The 21793-nt window shown below is 40.7% G+C and overlaps 1 protein-coding gene across 3 annotated transcripts in view; it reads right to left on the reverse strand.

Annotated features, from left to right (window-relative positions):
• Positions 1–338: 338 nt before the first annotated feature.
• The window catches only part of LOC126356200 (uncharacterized), an 878454-nt gene continuing 856999 nt past the window's right edge, over positions 339–21793 (reverse strand). For all 3 annotated transcript variants that reach the window (XM_050007000.1, XM_050007001.1, XM_050007002.1), the window contains 7 exons: positions 16748–16870; positions 16259–16396; positions 10147–10251; positions 8158–8310; positions 1655–1777; positions 1469–1570; positions 339–705 (listed from right to left, as the gene is read on the reverse strand). In XM_050007000.1, coding sequence (XP_049862957.1) covers positions 577–705; positions 1469–1570; positions 1655–1777; positions 8158–8310; positions 10147–10251; positions 16259–16396; positions 16748–16870 — 873 coding nt within the window. In that variant the 3' untranslated portion in view covers positions 339–576. The remainder of the gene's footprint in view (positions 706–1468; positions 1571–1654; positions 1778–8157; positions 8311–10146; positions 10252–16258; positions 16397–16747; positions 16871–21793) is intronic.

Below are 21793 nucleotides of genomic sequence, written 5' to 3' on the forward strand. Positions count from 1 at the left end.
GTTCGGATTGTTTGCTATCTATGAATGTGTGAAATGCTAAGTATCTCATTAGACATACTTACAGTTTGAGACCATGTCAATTTGCAGACCTTTATTGTTTAGCTGGGATCATATTACTGTCTATTTTCACAAATATTTTTGTTGACTTCTGGAATGCTTTAAATGATACATATCATTTTAGGGCCGCTTTTCTCTTTAAACAGTTTCTTTGGACAAAGAATGGGGAATTTTTTATTTGCAGACATCTAACATTTAGTCTAGAAGAAAGGACAGTTCTCTCCACAGCTTAAAAAAAGACTTCAGACTAAACTATGTAGATAAAACGTAAAAGAGAAAGATATTTTTAATATTATAAATTTATTTTCATTGTACTCATCTATACATATGTAACTTACATGCTTTGTACATCATTTTTCAGAAAAGTGGAAAGTAGCTTACAACAAGTTATTTGTCTATTTATAAGATAGGAAGGAATACATATGCATTAACAGCACAGAAAAAAAATCCCGTAATGGCATTTCATTTCTGAAAACCGGTGCCAAATATCACAGCAGACAGTGTTGACTGTTGGTGCACCTAGTCCCGTGCAACCATTCCATTTATGATGTTAGCCAGGGCATTTCTCCTTCGTCTCCAGGAGCCAAGCCCTTGGGCATGGCATTGTAGTGTCCTGTACCAAGTCTTTGTTCTTTCCCCATCCTCACCCTAGGGGAGTAAGAAAAATAAATTATCTATCAATAAACTTTTATCAATTGGTCTACAGCCATTACAAATTTCTAAAGAATGTCATTTTCCTGAGGAGGCTGTTGTTTTATTTAATTATTTAGTTATTAGCTAATCTATCAATTTACATTGCAATAAACAATGGTGCACTGTTACATTCCACACATCACTTAGAGAGACAGAAAAAAAAGTGGCGTCTCTAGTAAGAATTTCACACAGCCATCGTAGCTATGGGCACAACTACCACAGATGTGCAGTCCATGTGTCACTGCGCCATAGTACACAACATATTTTAAATTGTTAGTTGTGCCTTGCTAATGGATTCTAATGTGTTATGTGTAATGATACACAATTGCTGGAAGGTTCCACTCTTTCAATTTCACATATGGATTTCACATCCGTGATAGTTACAGGTATGCCTGTACCTACTATGGTTGTGTGAAACTTGTGTTAGAAAAGCCTTCACATGTTACTTTTTTCCAGAACTGATGTGTGAAATGTAATATGATATAAAGATAACAATTTTTATTGTGAAATAAAAGGGCCAGAAGTTACACTTTATTTCATTATGTAGTAATAAGCTTATTTTAAAAATAAAAGTAAGGGCTACAGAGGAAAAAAACTACGTTATTTAGCAATAAGTAATCCTTACAATGAAATGCCTGATGAAACAATTTGCTGTGGAATCCCATTCAATATGAAATTTTGCGAAATGAAATGTGTGTTATCGAATGAAGTTACTTGCCTTGAAAATATAGGTCTCCTTAGACGCCAATTCTTGCACTTCAAAGTAATCTTCCCAATCAGTCTCACAACATACTATGCACTTGTCAAGGAACAGGGGATCCTGCCGAAAGAGAGAGACTGTATTAGAGCTTGAACTATAAGTGATAAAATTTTTATTAATTTCTCTGTGAAACAGTTGACTCACCCTTAATAATGAATATCTGCCACTCTTTTCTCTGACAAGTAACAAGGTGGCTTCGCGAACCCCAGTCTTGCGGGGAAACATCAATAAATCATCAGGAGGCTCAATCTGATATTCCTCAGACAGCTGCAACACAAATGCATATAAAATGGCTAAGATTCAGATTTTACCTTTGACAAGGCAAGCAATTTTACAGTAATTCATGTTAGGATTCAGGAAAGACAATATGGAACAGAATCATTGGTTTACAAAATATTGTTCTTATTAGGATGATACAAATAATATAAAGGATGTCCAAGAAGTGAGCCTCCTCTATAGAATATGATCGGTAAAAGAAATTTAAAAAAAATGCTTCTGTTATAGTAAGTTATGCTAAATTGAATATTTTCAATATGAACTCCACTATGCTATTCTCTCACTGGTCCATCCCGTTCTCTCCTCCCCCCCCCCCCCCCCCCCCAGTGGTTACTGTAGTATCAAGGCAGTATATTATGTGCAGCCCAGAAATACTGGTCGTCTTTGTATGTAGTCCAGGTAAGCTAAAAGGCTGGACACCTCTGACAAAAATAACTTGTCATGACATCATGCAGTCACATCAACCATGAGTGTTCAAATTAATTATACACTATACGCAGTCATTGTTCAGTAAAGTGGGAGGTTTAATATTTCAGTATAATTGTGGAATTTCTTTTAAATGTGGTAAACAGTGTATATTGAAGTCATCAGGCCAGTGGCAATGCAGCAGAGGCACCAGCTGTAGCTGCTGGAGGCCACATGGTGTTCAATGTGTTCAAGTTAGATGTTGACTGTGGATATTGCCTCATAGACACAGTCCGTTTGACTGTTCAGATATGTTACTAAACCCACCCAAAGAAGTAAAGAACCATGCATGAGCAGCACCTATTAGACGGAGGGGGTCTGGCAGCCGATCAGTGAACCAAAGCGATGTTGCTTGGACATGGAGGAGATACAGAGAGACAGGAAGACAGGAACTGTCGATGACATGCCTCACTCAGCCCCCCCTCCCCGGGCTACTGCTGCAGTGGATGACCGCTACCAGCTGATTATAGCTCGGAGAAACTATGACAGCAATGCCACCATGTTGTATAATGGTTTTTGTGCAGCCACAGAATGTCAAGTTAAGACTCAAACTGTGTGTAATAGGCGGCATGATGTGCAATTTCACTCCCAACGTCCATAGTGAGGTCCATCTTTGCAACCACGACACCATAAAGCGTGGTACAGGTGGGCCCAACAACATGCCGAATGGACCACTCGGGATTGGCATCGCGTTCTCTTCTCCGATGAGTGTCGCATATGCCTTCGATCAGACAATTGTTGGAGATGTGTTTGGAGGCAACCTGGTTCCCTGATGATTTGGGGTGGCATTATGTGGGGTCAACATATGCCACTGGTGGTTACAGAAGATGCTGTAATGGCTGTATGATATGTGAATGCCATCCTCCAACTGATAGTGCAACCGTATTGGCAGAATATTGGTGAGGGATTCGTCTTCATGGATGACAATTCGCGCTCCCATCGTACACATCTTGTGAATGACTTCCTTCAGGATAACGACGTCGCTCGACTAAAATGGCCAGCATGTTCTCCAGACATGAACCCAATCAAACATGCCTGGGATAGATTGAAAACGGCTTTTTATGGACGATGTGACCCACCAACCACTCTGAGGAATCTACGCCGAATTGCCGTTGAGGAGTGGGACAATCTGGACCAACAGTGCCTTGATGAACTTGTGGATAGTATGCCACAATGAATACAGGCATGCATCAATGCAAGAGGACATGCTGCTGGGTATTAGATGTACTGGTGTGTGTGCAGCAATGTGGACCACCACCTCTGAAGGTCTCACTGTGTGGCTGTACAACATGCAATGTGTGGTTGTCATGAGCAGTCAAAAGGGTGGAAATGGTGTTTATTTTGATCTCTCTTCCAGTTTTCTGTACAGGTTCCAGAACTCTCGGAACCAAGGCAATGCAAAACTTTTTTGTGTGTGTGGATTAAATCTCACACACTATATCTTAAAAGACTATCAATGCAAACTCAACATAAAATTAAAATTTTATTATTGTATCTGATTCAAAAGAAAAGTCTACTTTCATAATCATAGAGGGTGAGCCAGAAAGAATGTCCCTTTTCAGTTGGCCATTGTGACTGTGGTGCATGCAAAGGTAGCCGGTGACATGCTAGCAGGATTGCAAGGGAGTGGGAAATACAGTTATAATGGACACTTTGAATGTGCATGACTCTGTCCATGTGTTTGACCTTTACATTGAAACAAAGTGAATAGTAATGATCTTTAAGCAGATTAAACAATTGCACGTCATTCCGGATGGCCATACCATATGCCATTGGTGAGCTATGTGATGCATGTATGGGGTCAGTGCATTGTAGCAAGTCTCGTGGACAGTCCCAAAATATGAGGACATGGGAATACCTTGACCATGAATAGGCATCAGGTCAAGCAAGTCCTCAATGAACACTCCGCCACAGATTACAGATGTGGCAGCTGTGGCAGTGTCTGGTATGTTTTACACCTAAATTTGTAAGCACGGCCTTACAAGCCACAGCTAGTGCAACACTTAAAACCCACTTACAAGATTTGGTTTTATGACACATTTTTGGAAATAAGGACTGCTAATCTAGGAATTGTTGAGAGCTTGATGATGACTGATGAGTTCCCATTTCATATTGTCAGGAGCAGTTGAGGAGCAGAATTCCACTTTTGGGACACTGAGTATATACAGCAGGTCCACGAACAGGTGTTACACAGCCAAAAATTACTGTGACTTCTGACAGATGTGTGTCCATCATTCAGAATTTTGTCACCCCTCCACAACAGCTTCCCTGTGGAATTGTGTGGCATAAACAGTAAGGTGGAACAGCACACACTGCCTGTCTGTCAATGAACAAATTGCTTGAACAGTTTCTAGATCTCTCATCTCCTGTGGTTTGTTTTTTATGTGGCTTGGCTGGCACATTCCCATGATCTGATGGCCCCTGATTGATTCCTCTTTGTTTATCTTAAGTCCAGAGTGTGTGAAAGTCACCCTGCAAACCCCCAAGTGCTGGAGGCCAACACCTGTAGAAAAGTCAATGATATTCCTGTTCCTATACTGGAGAAAATTTTGTATAGCAGCTTCATAGCTCATCTGGTTCTGAGTGCTCTGATAGAGGTGGTGATTATCTGAATGATGTGATCATTTAGAAGTCAGTGCTACACAATGCATGAAAATCCAAAGGCTCACTAACACATCCGCATTTGTGAATCACAAAGACCCTTGTTAACAAAGTTTTTGTATACAGATGGAGAGGGGCATTCTTTCTGGATCGCCCTCTACTAAAAGTGATTGATAAAACTTGAGTTGCCAGTCTAGAGAAGAAAGCAGGTACGTCCTGCTTCAAATCTGAAGTTGGACTCTGTAACAATGTCGACAAATTATGTCAGAAATTTAGATGAAATGTTAAATTCAAACTTGCTTAGCAATACTAATTGTTGATGGAAGGAAGGAAGATTAGATATCAATGTCTTATTGATGATAGTATGATTAGAGATGGAGAACAAGCTCAGATCCAGAAAGGAAAGAAATAAAATCTATCATTTTCAAGAAAACCACATCCCTCAATCTGAATGGCTGGGGATTTGAAAGGCCATCCTTCCAAGTCTGATCCATTATCTTAACACTGTGCCATCTCACTCAGCAGTGTTGATGGAACACTGATTTGGAAGAATACACCAAGGCATAAAAATTTATGGGCAACAGAGAGTAATTATATAAAAACTGGTAATAATTTAAAAATCTTTGATTGCTGATGATTATTCAGTGTCATTGTCATTCTTCACTACACGTTTCATGATGTGGTACTTATACGGCATGGCTGGCAGAACAACCACTAAAAAATATGAAATAGGAGTAGTGGCAAAATAAAATTTCCTTTAGGTAAATAATACAATTATGCTTAGTGCAAATTCGGATATCTCAGTACGAGTCCTCACCAAAACACGTTTTATACATGTCAGGTTGCTTTGTTTGTTTGGCAAGCTGAAAACTAACTAGTTTTTAAATTACTCATAAGTGTGGCACTGGAGCAGCTGCCTATTTGCTACCTCTGATAACAGCAGATAAACTGGATTCATCGCCACTGACAGGAATTGGACATGGGTGTCATGGAGTGGTAAATTTATGATCACTTCATTAGAGATATTTCATGGGTGAAAATCATGATGGTACTATCCATATGGCTAGCCTAAGGAATTGATGAATGTTTATTGCAGCAATCTCAGTAATTCACAAAGCCTTGATACTACATTTTATTCTTACCAAATTCCAAGCTATAGAAACATGTTGTTCATTACATTATTCTACAGAACATTCATGTAACATTGAATTAGGTTGACAGGTATTAAACAAAATGAAATATCACTGTTTCTAAAGGAAAAACTTTATGTAAAAGTTAAGGAATGACTCAAAATACTGCAATTGACTAATTACAGCTGATGTATTTAAAAGAAAGGAACCTTAAATTTAACACTACATTGACAATTAGGTAATTGGAAATGGAGTATTATCACATATTGGCTAAGGAAGGGGAATGAAATTAATACTCTTTTGAAAAGAAACTTCTCAGCATTTCAACTTTTGGGCACAGTTTATCTTATGAAACAGAAAACTGTCACATATTTACACAAGCACAGCCTTCCAATGCTGCAACTAGCAACCTTCCTGTCCCCACCAAGTCGCTCTTTGCTCACCATTACACTGCTGTCTTCCCCTCCCCTCCCTCTCACCAGCCAAAGCCACTTCCTTAGCTAGACTGGTGTTCATGCCAAACACAGTTGCAGTTCAGCTTGAGTGCCTAGAGACAGGAGGAGGAGGAGGAGGAGGAGGAGGAGGAAGAGGAGGAGGAAATTAGTGTTTAACATCCCATTGACAATGAGGTCATTAGAGACAGAGCACAAGTTCGGAGTAGGGAAGGGTGAAGAAGGAAACTGGTCATGCCCTTTCAAAGGAAGCGTTCTGGCATTTGTCTGAAGTGATCTAGGGAAATCATGGAAAACCTAAATCAGGATGACCAGACGCGAGATTGAACCATCGTCCTCCCAGAGACAGGGGGAAAGGCAACCATTTATAATATATGGTGGATCAATGGTTGGCATAGACAATCAGAAAACAATATTCATGTAGGTTGATTCTTACAAAGAAGAAGACAGCAACCAGCCACTATTGATAGTGGCTGGTTGCTGTCTTCTTTGTAAGAATCAACCTACATTAATTGTACACAGCCACGGTCTCACCATGTCAGTTTTAGACAAAATAGCAAACCATATTCACACTAGCTTTTGAGCACTTGTTGTTTTGCTAGTAAAAGTACACAGATTCACATACAGAACCTCACTAACATACACACCCATTGTCACAGTGGGAGTGAGTATTCACTATTGAGAGCAACTGCCTGGGTAGACACAGGAAATGATGCACAAGACAAGCACAGGTTAACTGGACAATGTGAGGTAGGTCTTGGTGAACAGCTGCTCAACAAAAGGAAAGGAGTTCTCTGTAGAACACCTCTCTCTCTCTCTCTCTCTCTCACACACACACACACACACACACACACACACCTCCATTGCCATTGGCCCTTGTAATTCAAAGCTACCCGACTGTAAGTTGTGTCTATTGTTGTACTCGTGAAATAATGTAAAATCTGCTTATTATTTTCCCTTTCTGCAGTGTAGTAATTTCTAAATGTTTTATAATGTCATATTCTAAATGTAGATCATGCTTATCAATCAAATGTAATGCAAAATATGTAGGCTGCCTAGTTAGATGAAGACAGGGTGTGATAGTCCTAATGTTCTCAGGTTGTTTAAATAGCTCTGTACATGTTTCTGTGACCTCTTAGTGTTTTGAGTGGCCCGTCAGGTAGTAGTAACACTGAATCAATGAAGATCCCAGGTGGTTGGTTCACTTGAGAAATAGCAGTAATATATCCGCCACCAAAATCAAGGAAAATGTGTCCATAGTTACAGGGTTATGCAATAGTCTGATGACCGTTCTGTTACAAAAGATACAAATTTTGAAGTGGTGTTTGTCATCTACTTTCTAGCACATATTTTAACTATGCACCTACCAACGATCTTCATGAGTCTCAATTTGAGATGACTGGCAAGTGCCCAGTTGAAATATCGTGCATTGCAATAGACGCCAACTGGTCACAATCTTGAAATGTTGGATGTTCAATATGCTGTGAATACTTCAAGATATTTAATACTGTTATCATAATGTATATCCTAAGATGGTAGGTGAGATGCTAAGTAAACATGGGCAGCAAATTGGCACAAGTAATGATGCCTTATATGCCATTGTACATTAATATGTTGCTATAAATTATATTCACGTAGTGTGGTTTTGTGAACTACTACTACTACTACTACTACTACTACTACTACGAGCATTTTTGAGATAAAAACATTGTTCTCTAATTACCTTTCCTTTGGTAACTAGAAGAGCATTGATAGGATTCAGCTTGATTGTTCGGCCTTTTCTCCAATTATTGTCTGTAGGATTTGTGTATAAAAGCTTTCCTTCCATGGAAAATGTTGCTTCTTCATGGTTCCACTCCAACACTTCAAGAGCCATCTAGAAAACACAGAAATATTTGTTATGAGAACTCTGAGTTGAGGCACAAAAGATGAACTGGAAAAATCCAAGTATAAAAGTGCCACTGATCATTTCAACTACCTTGGAGCATGCAGTTTTACTGTATTTTACATGCTTTTGGAAACTGACGAGAATTTAACCATAAATTTCTCTCACTGACATGCTGCTGCTATAGAGAAGATAGGTACAAGTCTGTCTATAGAAATTATTGTAACATTTTCATACTAGTGTAAGTGATAACACTGTTTGAAAACATTTAATACATTCTGAATGAGAAACTAAACAATTAAAATTTTCTAAGCTGTAAGCAAAAACTATAACTATAGCAGTTCTTACTGGAAGATATTATCATCATCATACTAATAGGTGTGAAGAAGTAAACAACAAGCAAATTTACTGTGAGCTACAAAGGAGGAGGAAGAATAGAAAACACATAGGTAAAACAGCAGAGAAATGACAAGTTTTTCAGAAATGATGATCCTGATGGGAGCAAGGGAGTATTTCATATCTTTGTCAAGGGCATATATTTCTCTGTATTCCATCTTTAGACATGTTTGGTGAAATTTTACAACAAAATGAATACTGTGAACAAAAGTATTTTTAATATTTTTTACAAATGCAGTCACACAAGAATAAGAGGAGCTATAAAGCAATGAGAATTTTTAAAATCGAGAGTCTACAAGAGATGCTGATAACGAGTGTAACAGAGGAAGTGAATTAACTATATTTCTCAAGTAAGAAAAAAAATAAAAGATTACATAAATACTCAGAGTAGATACAGTACTGCATGGCAACTTACTTTCTTAGTGAAACATGTTATTGCACACAAAATCTGGTAATCAATAATCTGCTATGTGATTACACTATCAGTCAGCAGTTGAACTGCATACCTATATGGCATGAAAGCACATATTAAACAAATTTAGCCAAATATTTTCTTGCCATTCTTCTTCGATGTATGGGAATGTTACTTCAGTAAGCAACAGAAATCTAGTGTGCACATCGAGACATTATTTTGGGGCAAACAAATCAGAGAGCATGTGGTATGTACATCTCTTATTTAATATGAAAATATCTCAGTTACTAATGTCTTTACCATTATTTTTTATACAGATATTGAAATACTACTCATCAAATAACACATTTTTATTTTTTGTCATTCTTAGTTGTCTTATTCTCCATACCAGCAGAAGTAAAATAACAACACTGCTGATCATCATTCATTTGAATGAATGGATACACTGAAAGCTAGCCTTCTATCTGCTAACAGATACTCAAACATTCATCAAATTTAGATTTGGGTGGGTCACAGATGTTTCTCCAATTACATCTGATAACAAAAGATTACCCACATAAGATCTGCATTCATCGCATATTATTTACGTGGCATGAAGAAAAGGTGAGTAAAAAATTACATCTCTGTCTTTTATTAAGAATGACAAATGTCCAGTCAAAGAAATTTCGTCACAGAATAAACATTGAGAGTGCATTTTAAAGTTTACGAAGTAAACTCTGGAAATCAATGTGGATGTTATTCCATTAAGTTAATAGATCCAACTGAACATGAAATTGTATTATAAAAATATCCCGTTTCACTAACTATACTGCATATGAACTTGTATTACAATGATTGTCAAGACATTCATGTAGTTATAACAGGATCTGTATTGTTCACTGTATGAGTACTTCTTTCATATGGGCCAGTATGTACAAACCATTTAATTTATTCTATTTGAAATAGTAGTAGTCTTCATATACCTTTAATAGATTACCATTTTTGCTTCATAACTGTGATATGATTTTCACTACGCTTACCTTTCTGAGCTTAATATTAATCATGTCACTTTCACTGCTCAGTCTTCGCCCATTTATTATTGATATACGTCTCCAAAGTTTCATAGTGCTGATGTCCTTTGCTTCCTGAAATGAAAATTAATATGATGAGACATCATCATGTTGTTATTGATGGCAACTTACATCTTATGATTATTAGTTCATAACAGTTTTTAAAAAGCCAAGGCATCATTTGTTTAAAGATGTAACTGTGCTTTCACAAGAGAAAATTAAACACAGAGCTACAGAGAATCTTACAAACTATGTCCTGCACATACATATCTTTGTATTTCTGTGTCTAGTAATACAGCGTGTGTTAATTGCATTTACTGGCTTTCTGTTTCTTGCTGTGAACATTCCTTCCTAGCTGGAATTCTGACACCGATGAACCCACAATGAACAGCGGCATTTACTTCAACATAATAAGTGAATTCATCAGATTGTGTTCACTTCAATATTGGATCTGTCCTCCGAACACCACTTTTATGAGCAACTTACACAAATTGGTTACTCCCACAGTGGCTTGCATAATGTTCTGTGCCATCGAGATCAACCTACATTATGTGTTAAACACCAAAGTGCTCTTTTACCATCAACTACAACAATGATGAACATGTGTAGATGCAAAGTGTAAGGACTTTTGACCTCCTTGGCAATATTGGTAATTAGTTCAATTTTTGTTCAAAGCCACAAGACAATATTCCACCAACTATTTCAGGTCTACACAGCTTAGCCTCATGTGATTGTAGTAGTCCATAAGTGTGAGACACTAACCAGATGAATCCGCTCATAACCTCATGCAGGGCTCAGCTAGTTGTGTCACACAAGAAGATTCTTGAGTTGCCATCCATGTTGGATGTGGTCCCGAGGATCCCATCTGCCGTTGATCTCAGACCACATGTCCCAGCAAGTCAATGTCAAAATTTCAGTGGAGCATATATACAATCAAGTTTTCACCCTAAACCACCACTCTCTCAACCGGAACAGCCAGAAACATGATTCATGACCATCAACTTCCTACTACACACCCATGGCATATTTGATGATACTCCTAGGCTTGTAGTCCTATCACGCAACATGAGGGATTAAGCACACATCATCAGTGATATCGTACAAGCATCTCTGGTGGACAGCAACTCTGACACTGCGAAGGCAGTGTTGCTCCATTGACTTGCCAAGAGACCAGAGCACCAACTACAACAAGTAATTTGCCGGCCACTGTGGCCGAGTTGTTCTAGGTGCTTCAGTCCAGAACCACGCTGCTGCTTTTGGTTGCAGGTTCAAATCCTGCCTCAGGCATGGATGTGTGTGATGTCCTTAGGTTAGTTAGGTTTAAGTAGTTCCAAGTCTAGTGGACTGATGACCTCAGATGTTAAGTCCCATAGTGCTTAGAGCCATTTTTGAATGAGTAATTTATGAGGAAAGATTGGGCAATAGGACACCTCCACTTTGAAGACATCTCCATTGATTCGACTCTTGTGCCAGACTGCATGCTGCGCCTCATCAAACTACCACCTCAGATACAGTTGGCAATGATCTTACACAAAAGAAAAATGGCAGAATGCCAATTTGTCCTGGCTGACAGACCTTTTGCTCTCCTACAGCAAAGACAATACACAGATGAGACAGACCACAACGCTGCTGTCAGTACATTCCAAACATGACACACTACCCACAGCCACAAGCAGTTGATGCAGCCCATGCAGTTGCATACAGTCAAGAGTGCAACATCACTAGCCTCCACCACAGGGGCCGTGACCTTCAGCTAGATGCGACTGCCATGTCCATGGCCGACAATCCCATCCCTCAGACACGTGAGTCAATGTGACAATGACTGTGTCGGCTTAGCATTTGCTTTACCAGCATGGCATGCAGCAGCTCCACACTGTGCAACCACCCAGGTGCAAAGATGTGGTGTGCCATAGATTCTCTGGAATGCTGTACTCGTTACGTCACCTGTGGTTATAATACTAGTTGTATCCCATTTCTGAGTGACAGTACGAGACTGTACGTGTTGGATGACTCAACAAATCAATACTTCCAGAATGACACCAGCTCAAAAGTGAATACCATTCCCAGAAAGAAAACACCAATGGAGTTAATGATCCTGGTATACAACTACATAATGCTAATGTCACTCATATCAAACTTTTCAGGGCTGTCATGCACACCATGAACCTCGATCTGCACAAGAAATTCCCATGGTAATTTCTGATTTTAAATGTTTGGGGTAGCAAATGTTTGAGAACCAATCTTTTGGCATGGATTATTACCAACGTTCCATCACCCCATCCATGGGCATTTCTGAAGGAGACTTTTCCGAGAGATCTTTCCTCACTCTACACATGACACCCATCTGCAACTTTTTAATAACCATTGGACTTTAGAATCAGAAATACAAAAGGAGAGGCTCCAGCAATGCAACAAGAATCTCGAATTGCACACCAAAATACCTTTAGTAGGATGTGAACTGCAATACTGGTCAGATTAGTGAACTTTTCAAACAGTGTGCATGCATGCCCCTATGTTCCCTAGATATCGCAGGTGACCCTTCAACACAGAAGCCTTAGATATGACACCATGCACAAAATCAATACTACACCAGGTTTTGCTGGTCTGCCACAAGGCAAGCAGACTGGCAGACAGACAGACTATGAGCAGCTAAATTACTGCAAGTTGGTATAAGCAGGCATTCTGATAGTATGTGGGTTTCACCCATACACTTAGTTTCCAAGAAAGATGGAATGTACAGATTAAGAGATTATTGGGTCCTCAATGCTCGCATGGTACCTGATAGTTACGAGATACAGGAGTTCCAAGACTTTTCTCATACCTTAGCAGGTACTTCCATGTTTGGTGTCCTAGACAATACAACACTTTCATCTGTACAAACTACAGATGGTGCAACAATTGAAGGACCATGATTACCAGTTATGATTTGGATTCTGTGGACAAATTATAACAAAAATAAAGAATGACAATGAATTTCTAAACAAATTGTGGATATCAGATGAAGCATGTGTCCATCTCATAGGTTATATGAATAAACAGAACAACTGTTACTGGGAAAACACAAATCCTAGGTTAGACACTGGACTCGCATTCGGAAGGACGACGGTTCAATCCCGTGTCCGGCCATCCTGATTTAGGTTTTCCGTGATTTCCCTAAATCACTCTAGGCAAATGCCCGGATGGTTCCTCTGAAAGGGCACGGCCGACTTCCTTCCCCATCCTTCCCTAATCCCATGCGACCGATGACCACGCTGTCTGGTCTCCTTCCCCAAACCAACCAACCAACCACAAATCCTAATGACATTCATGAGTGCACTTTGCATGTTAGTAAAGTGACAGTATGGTGTGGTGTTTCATCACGTGGGATTATTGGACCGTATTTTTTCACAGATGAACAGGGAAACAATAACTGTCAATGCCGATCATTACTTGGAGATGTTACGAACTTTTGTTACACATGCATTAAAATATTTTCTAAACATTCGAGAAGCCTGGTTTCAACAGGATGGAGCAACATCACACACTGCATGGAAACCAATGGCATATGTGTGAGAACTGTTTGGTAACTGTGTGATCTAACGATTTGGTAACATTCCCTGGCCCCCTAGATCTCCACATTTATCCATTTGTGATTTTTTCTTCTGGGGTTATCTCAAGAGCAAAGTCTACACAACTCGATCAAGAACCCTGGATGAGTTAAAGCACAGAATTACAGATGCATTTCACAGTGTCCCAACTGAGATGTTGCAGTGGTCCATGAGGAATCTCAACAGAAGATTTCACGAATGTATTTCTACAGGAGGATGCCATCTAAAGGACGTAATTTTTTAAGGAAATGATAAATGCCATCAGTGTTTTGTAAATGGCAGAGTTGTAAGGTTTCAGTGACTATGAATGCAATTTATTTCCTTCATCACTTCTAGTTTTATTGGATTGTGGAAATGTTCCTGTTTTTCTGCGTCAACTTGTGTAACAAATGCACCAAGGCCCAAAAGAAGGATACACACATCTACAATCTCCTACAAGACACTATGACTTGATGACTTGAGTGGTTCACTATTCCTGATTCCTCCAATCCTCCATACAGTTCTTGTGTGACTCGTCACAGAACTGCATCTGCCCATTAGTCTCACTCACTATGAGGAAGCCTATTTTTAATATACTGCATCGACTATTGTACCCAGGAGTACACCTCACCACTAAACTTGTTATGGACCAATTTGTCTGGCCAGATGTGAAGTGAGACTGCAAACTCTGGACGAAAAACCTGGACAGCTTGCCAGTGCTGCAAGACTGGTCAACATGCTCAGCCAAAACACGTGCAATATCAAATACCTAAAGACCAATTACAATGTGTACAGCTCAAAATAGTCAGCCCCTTACTGAAGTTGGAAGCTTTCCAGTGTGTTCTTCCTGCAATCAATCACATCACCTGCTGGACTGAGGCACCACTCTTGCCAGACACAATGGTGTAAACAACAGTGAGGGCATTTGCACAGTTGTGTATATCACATTCTGGCTGCCTGTCATCCATCACTACTGACCAAGGCAACCAATCTTGAGTCTGCTCTATTCTCCAAACCATCTTGGGGCATCCTTTGCTACCGCATCACAGTGTACCATCCACAGAGCAATGGTCTGGTGGAATGCTGCCTCAAACAAAACAGCACTTAAGTGTTGTGGGTCCAGTGGACAGGTTACTTACCCTGTGTTCTTCTAGGTGTGCATTCTGTGTTCAAAGAAGACCTCCATGTCTCTTCAGCAGAGATTTTACAGGATGAGATGTTCAATTTACTGGCAGATTTTGTCTTTCTGGTACAGCCACCAGTGACTAGACAGCTGCCAGCTTTAGTCTGGAGAGTGAAACAACACAGCACACAGCTAAGAATACTGCCTACCCATGCCACCTGTCCGAAGTAGGGGAGAGGGACACCAGCACTATGTGTTTTTCTTCTCACCAAGAAACATTCCAGCTGTGTACTGCATTGCAGCCAGCCATTGGATGTTTGGTCATGGACAACAGTGGAAAAAAGTCAGCATCTGCAACCCTTGGTGACCTCCTCCTGCTTCTGCTTCGGGCTCCTGGGGGAAGGCTGGGTGGGGTGGGTGCTCCATAGGGACCTCACCATTGATGATGTAAAATATTAGAAAACAAGACTCTTTGGCACTGAGTTTAGCCTCCCACAAGGCGCAAGTCTTTGAATGAATTAGTTTGTTGTCAAAAGCAGTACCATGCATACATGTTTCTTTGTATGTCTGTGTTTAGTAATGAAGTAATCACATTTACTGGTGTTCTGCTTCTTCCTATAGGAATTCCTAGCTGGAATTCCCACAAGTATGTAGTTCACTAGTGTTATTTTTCCCAGTTTTACTCCACTTAACGTGCATTTTTTGCAAAGTCATTGAATATTTCTTGGTAGAAGTCATTGTGTTCATTTATCTCCAGGGTTTCAGTTTCATGGCCAAGCCTATGATTCTGTGATGAAATTACTTTCATGGTCTTTTCCTAACTTTACTTAGAACAATTACTCACTTTCTCTTATGCCACATGCTTCATGCAATTCATGGCATACTAATCTTGAGTTCCTTGCATCAATAATTGATTTTTTACAGAAATGAATGTTTGCTGCTGGCTGTTCAAAAACCAGATTTCAGCTTACTTTATCACCTGTTAACACTTCTTCAACAACTAAAAGTTCGAGTTTTACATTGCAGTAGTTGCCTTCTAAATATGATAGAGAAACAAGACTAGTGTAATTGTCAGTCATTGGAGTACTGAGATACAGTAACTAAAAATCTATCAAGGGAAGCCAAGGATTTTAGTACATCATATACTCACAATTAGCCCCATCCATTTAAGGTAAGGTTTCAAGCAATTACATCTTCTGTCTGCTCATACCTGATCTACTCTGATTTCTCAAAAACTCTATTCTTACTTCTGAAATCATTACTAACAAGCACACTCAATAATTTCTGTGGACTGATGATACAGCTCATGCTGTATCAGTACAAAAACATGTTTTGTATACACTTTTATTTTCATTGATATTGTCACATCAAATACAACAGTATGTATACTCACTGAATTGATATGCTCAAGGTGCAACTCAATCTTGTGCTGAGCTTGCTTGAGCAGTTCTCTTCCCTCATGATGTGCAGGAGTCAATTTGTATAGCCGTGCCAAAAGCAGGGGATATTTGGTAACTCGCTGTACTGGTACCTAAAAGTGAAAGATAGTACAAGTACATTAACATGTAAAAAACAATGGCATACATATAAAAATTGTGTCTAAGTAACATAGTCAAATCCAGGTACATTTACCATCAGCTGAAAAATTTTCTCTGACTGATTTTACACCTTGGCAGTCTACTAATACGCCACAGACATATAATTAGAACATATAAAATGATATTTGTAAAGGCTTTTAATGTATTTTCTCAATACTGAACATTTGCGACAAATTTCAATTTTTCAGTTTGGAAGAATCTGTAAGTTTTTAAGTTCATATTGTGTTTTGCAGCAGAGACTTCTACCCAGCAATAAAGATAAAAATGAATGATGTGTTACTCACCATTAAGAAAGAGTTGAGATTCATGCGTCTCAATACAGCATTTTCCATTTGGGAGACCCTAAGGAAAATGCGAAGAATTTCCTTTTCTTTCTCAAGATTCGATAACAGCATTGAAGCTGCTCCCTGAAAAATATAGTGCAAGAAATCAGCTCTCATGAGTGGTATGGGAGACAATTAAGCTGGTTTTTCTACATTTATATTGTTAAATTATTATGGTAAACAGTCTAATAAAATATGCTTTATCATGTTCAGTTTTGTTACACACACACGCACGCCCGCACACACGCAGACGCATACACGCACACACACAGAGAGAGAGAGAGAGAGAGAGAGAGAGAGAGAGAGAGAGAGAGAGAGAGAGAGAGAGAGAGAGAGACTCTTTCCCTAGTTTATGCAGAAACTGCATTATACAAAGCCTGTTAAAGTGATGAAATTGTTATTGTATATTGTAGGTGGCGTAACACAGAGGTAATCAATCAAATAGTTAAGAGAGAGAAAAAGGACAAATCATGTCGTAAGTCTCAAGGAAGCATCAGGCTTCACTGTGGTGAATATGCTAGATCTACTTGAATATGTTGTATGTTTTAAGAGGTCTCTTCAAAGAACTTAGAATTATTATACTTACTTTGTAGAATATGAATTCTTAATGGTGTTAATTTTAGCTAATAACAAAAATGGATCTTGACGAAGCAAACACAGTGTATGAGTAACTGCAGGAGAGTATCACTGATATCTATTGTTAGAAGATTTTTTTGTAAAGCATCTACACTTCAAATACTGGTGACATCTACAAAACTAATTATATTGAATACAATAGAAAGGAACATTCCACATGGGAAAAATATATTAAAAAACGAAGATGCTGTGACTTACAAAATGAGAAAGCGCTGGTAGTTAGACACAATAAAAAACACACAAACACACACACAAATTTCAAGCTTTCGCAACCCATGGTTGCTTCATCGGGAAAGAGGGAAGGAGAGGGAAAGACGAAAGGATGTGGGTTTTAAGGGAGAGGGTAAGGAGTCATTCCAATCCCGAGAGTGGAAAGACTTACCTTAGGGAGAAAAATGGACAGGTATACATTAGCACACACCTATCCATCCGCACATATATAGACACAGGCAGACATATGTAAAGGCAAAGAGTTTGGGCAGATATGTCAATTGAGGCGGAAGTACAGAGGCAAAGATTCTGTTGAGCGACAGGTGATGTACGAGGGGTGGCAATTTGAAATTAATGGAGGTTGAGGCCTGGTGGGTAACGGGAAGAGAGGATATATTGAAGGTCAATTTCCCATCTCCGGAGTTCGGATAGGTTGGTTTCAGTGGGAAGTATCCAGATAACCTGGACAGTGTAACACTGTGCCAAGATATTCTGGCCGTGCACCAAGGCATGTTTAGCCACAGGGTGACCCTCATTACCAACAAACACTGTCTGCCTGTGTCCATTCATGCGAATGGACAGTTTGTTGCTGGTCATTCCCACATAGAAGCCTTCACAGTGTAGGCAGATCAGTTGGTAAATCACGTGGGTGCTTTCACATGTGGCTCTGCCTTTGATAGTGTACACCTTCTGGGTTACAGGACTGGAGTAGGTGGTGGTGGGAGGGTGCATGGGACAGGTTTCACACCAGGGGTAGTTACAAGGGTAGGAGCCATAGGGTAGGGAAGGTGGTTTTGACATTTCATAGGGATGAACCAAGAGGTTACAAAGATTAGGTGAACGGCAGGAAGACACTCTTGGTGGAGTGGGGAGGATTCATAAAGGATGGATCTCACTTCAGGGCAGGATTTGATGAAGTCGTATCCCTGCTGGAGATCCACATTCAGAGTCTGATCCAGTTCCAGAAAGTATCCTGTCACAATTGGGGCACTTTTGGGGTTCTTCTGTGGGAGATTCTGGGTTTGAGGGGATGAGGAAGTGGCTCTGGTTATTTTCTTTTGTACAAGGTTGGGAGGGTAGTTGCGGGATGCGAAAGCTGTTTTCAGGTTGTTGGTGTAATGGTCCAGGGATTCAGGACTGGAGCAGATTCGTTTGCCATGAAGACCTAAGCTGTAGGGAAGGGACTGTTTGATATGGACTGGGTGGCAGCTGTCATAATGGAGGTACTGTTGCTTGTTGGTGGGTTTGATGTGGACGGATGTGTGAATCTGGCCATTGGACAGATTGAGGTCAACGTCGAGGAAAGAGGCATTGGATTTGGAGTAGGACCAGGTGAATCTGATGGAACGAAAGAAGTTGAGGTTGGAGAGGAAATTCTGAAGTTCTTCTTCTCTGTGAGTCCAGATCATGAAGATCTCATCAATAAATCTGTACCAAACTTTGGGTTGGCAGCCTGGGTGACCAAGAAGGCTTCCTCTAAGTGACCCATAAATAGGTTGGCGGATGAGGGGGGCCATCCTGGTAATCATGACTGTTCCCTTTAATTGTTGGTATGTCTGGCCTTCAAAAGCGAAGAAGGTGTGGGTTAGGTAATGAGGAAAGAGGTTTTAGGTAGGGTGGCAGGTGATCTGCGTGAAAGGAAGTGCTCCATCGCAGTGAGGCCCTGGACGTGCGGGATATTTGTGTATAGGGAAGTGGCATCAATGGTTACAAGGATGGTTTCTAAGGGTAACAGATTGGGTAAGAAGTCCAGGCGTTCGAGAAAGTGGTTGGTGTCTTTGATGAAGGATGGGAGACTGCATGTAATGGGTTGAAGGTGTTGATCTACGTAGACAGAGTTACGTTGTGTGGGGGCTTGGTAACCAGCTACAGTGGGGTGGCTGGGATGTTTGGGAGTGTGAATTTTAGGAAGTAGCTAGAAGGTAGGATTGCAGGTTGTCGGTGGGGTCAGCAGGTTGATGGAGTCAGGTGAAAGTTTTTGTAGGGGGCTTAAGGTTCTGAGGATTCCTTGAAGCTCCGCCAGGACATCAGGAATGGGATTACCTTGGCAAACTTTGTATGTAGTGTTTTGTCTGAAAGCTGACACAGTGCCTCACCCACATACCCCCAATGATCAAGTACCACGGTCGTGGAACCCTTGTCAGCCGGAAGAATGACGATGGATCGGTCAGCTTTTAGATCACGGATTGCTTGGACTTCAGCTGTAATCCCATTCCTGATGTCCAGGCAGAGCTTCAAGGAATCCTCAGAACCTTAGGCCCCCTACAAAACCTTTCACTTGACTCCATCAACCTCCTGACCCTACTGACACCCTGCACTCCTACCTTCTACCTACTAGGCCCTCCTCTGTTAAGAAGACAAGAAATCCTTTTGAGACTATTCCAAAATATTGTATAATGTTCAACTTCCTATTCATGAAGATATTCCCGGGTTGAGAAGAAACCGACTTTATTACAAAAACCCACCCCTGCGAATTTCCCAACAGCTTCCTGACAGCAACTTCGCCATTAACAGAAAATAGCGTGGAACCTGTTCTACGAATGCTCCACCTGAAGTGCAATATCTTATTGACCCGCTATAGTAATTCAACGGCTTTGAGCACACATGGCATGAGTAGAAGAATGAAAATTGCTTCCGAACAGGACACAGAGTGCGTGCATACAATCAGCGAAAATGGGGTGAGCAATCCAGCCCAAATTGCGGCACATTATCGAGTGTAAACTGAGAGCCTACCTGTGTGATCTAGTCGACTCTCTCATGGCTATACCATAACGCCTAGACTGGGTAAGGAGACTGGACCTATAAAAATGTTTTTTAATGTTCTAACAGATGGCGGTAGTATTGCGTACACAAGATGTAAATTGGTTCAAATGTCTCTGAGCACTATGGGACTTAACTTCTGAGGTCATCAGTCCCCTAGAACTTAGAACTACTTAACCTAACTAACCTCAGGACACCACACACATCCATGCCCGAGGCAGGATTCGAACCTGCGACCGTAGCAGTCGCGCGGCTCCGAACTGAAGCGCCCAGAACCGCTCGGTCACCGCGGCCGGCGTTTGCTTAGTCTTCGGTGCTAACAAACAAGCAACACTGCGTGAAATAATCTCCGAAATCAACGTGGGTCGTTTGACGAAAATATCCGTTACGACAGTGCATCGAAATTTGCCGTTAATGGGTTTTGACAGCAGACGAGCCACGCGAATGCCTGTGTCAACAACAAGGCATCGCCTGCAGCGCCTCTCACAGGCTCGCGAACATATCGGTTGGATCCTACATGACTGGAAAACTGTGGCCTGGTCAGATTAGTCCCGATTTCTGTTGGTAAGAGCTGATGGTAGGATTAGAGAGTGGCGCAGACCCCCCGAAACCACGGACCCAACTTTTCAACAAGGCACTGTGTAAGCTGGTGGGTGCTCCATATTGGTGTGGGCTCTGTTTACACGAAATGGACCGGGTCCTCTGGATGTTTGGTTACTCGTAGACCATTAGCAGCTGTTCATGGACGTGATGTTCCCGAACAACGATAGATTTTTTATGGATGGCAATGTGCCGTGCCGCCGGGCCCCAATGTTCGCGACTGAATCGAGGAAAATTCTAGACAATTCGTGTGAAAGATTTGGCCGGTTGTTGTGCCTTGGGCATGGAGCTATGTGATGTCCTTAGGTTAGTTAGGTTTAAATAGTTCTAAGTATAGGGGACTGATGACTTCAGATGTTAAGTCCCATAGTGCTTGAAGCCATCTGAACTTTTTTTTTATTATTTGGCCACACAGATAGCCTGACCTGATAACCATCGAACATTTGTGAGACTTGATCTCGAGGTCAGTCCTGCACAAAATCCTGTACCGTTAACACTTTCGCAGTTATGAACGGCTACAGAGGCAGCTAGGCCCAATATTTCTGCAGAGGACTTCCAACGGCTTGTTGAGTCCTCACCACGACGAGTTGCTGCACTAAGCTGGGCAAAAGGAGGTCCGACATGATCTTAGGAGGTATCCCGTGACATTTGTCACCTCAGTGTGTACTTATATATTCTTGAATTATTTCATGTGTAGTGCTGCATGCTAAATAAATAAAAATCGCATTTATCAACTACTGCTGCACCTCGCACAGTCTCCAGACTCGAGGAATGGCAGTTGCGGGTGGCAGAAAGCACGTG

The sequence above is a fragment of the Schistocerca gregaria genome, chromosome 3 (genome assembly GCF_023897955.1).
Source record: "Schistocerca gregaria isolate iqSchGreg1 chromosome 3, iqSchGreg1.2, whole genome shotgun sequence".
NCBI classification, from domain to species: Eukaryota; Metazoa; Arthropoda; class Insecta; order Orthoptera; family Acrididae; genus Schistocerca; species Schistocerca gregaria.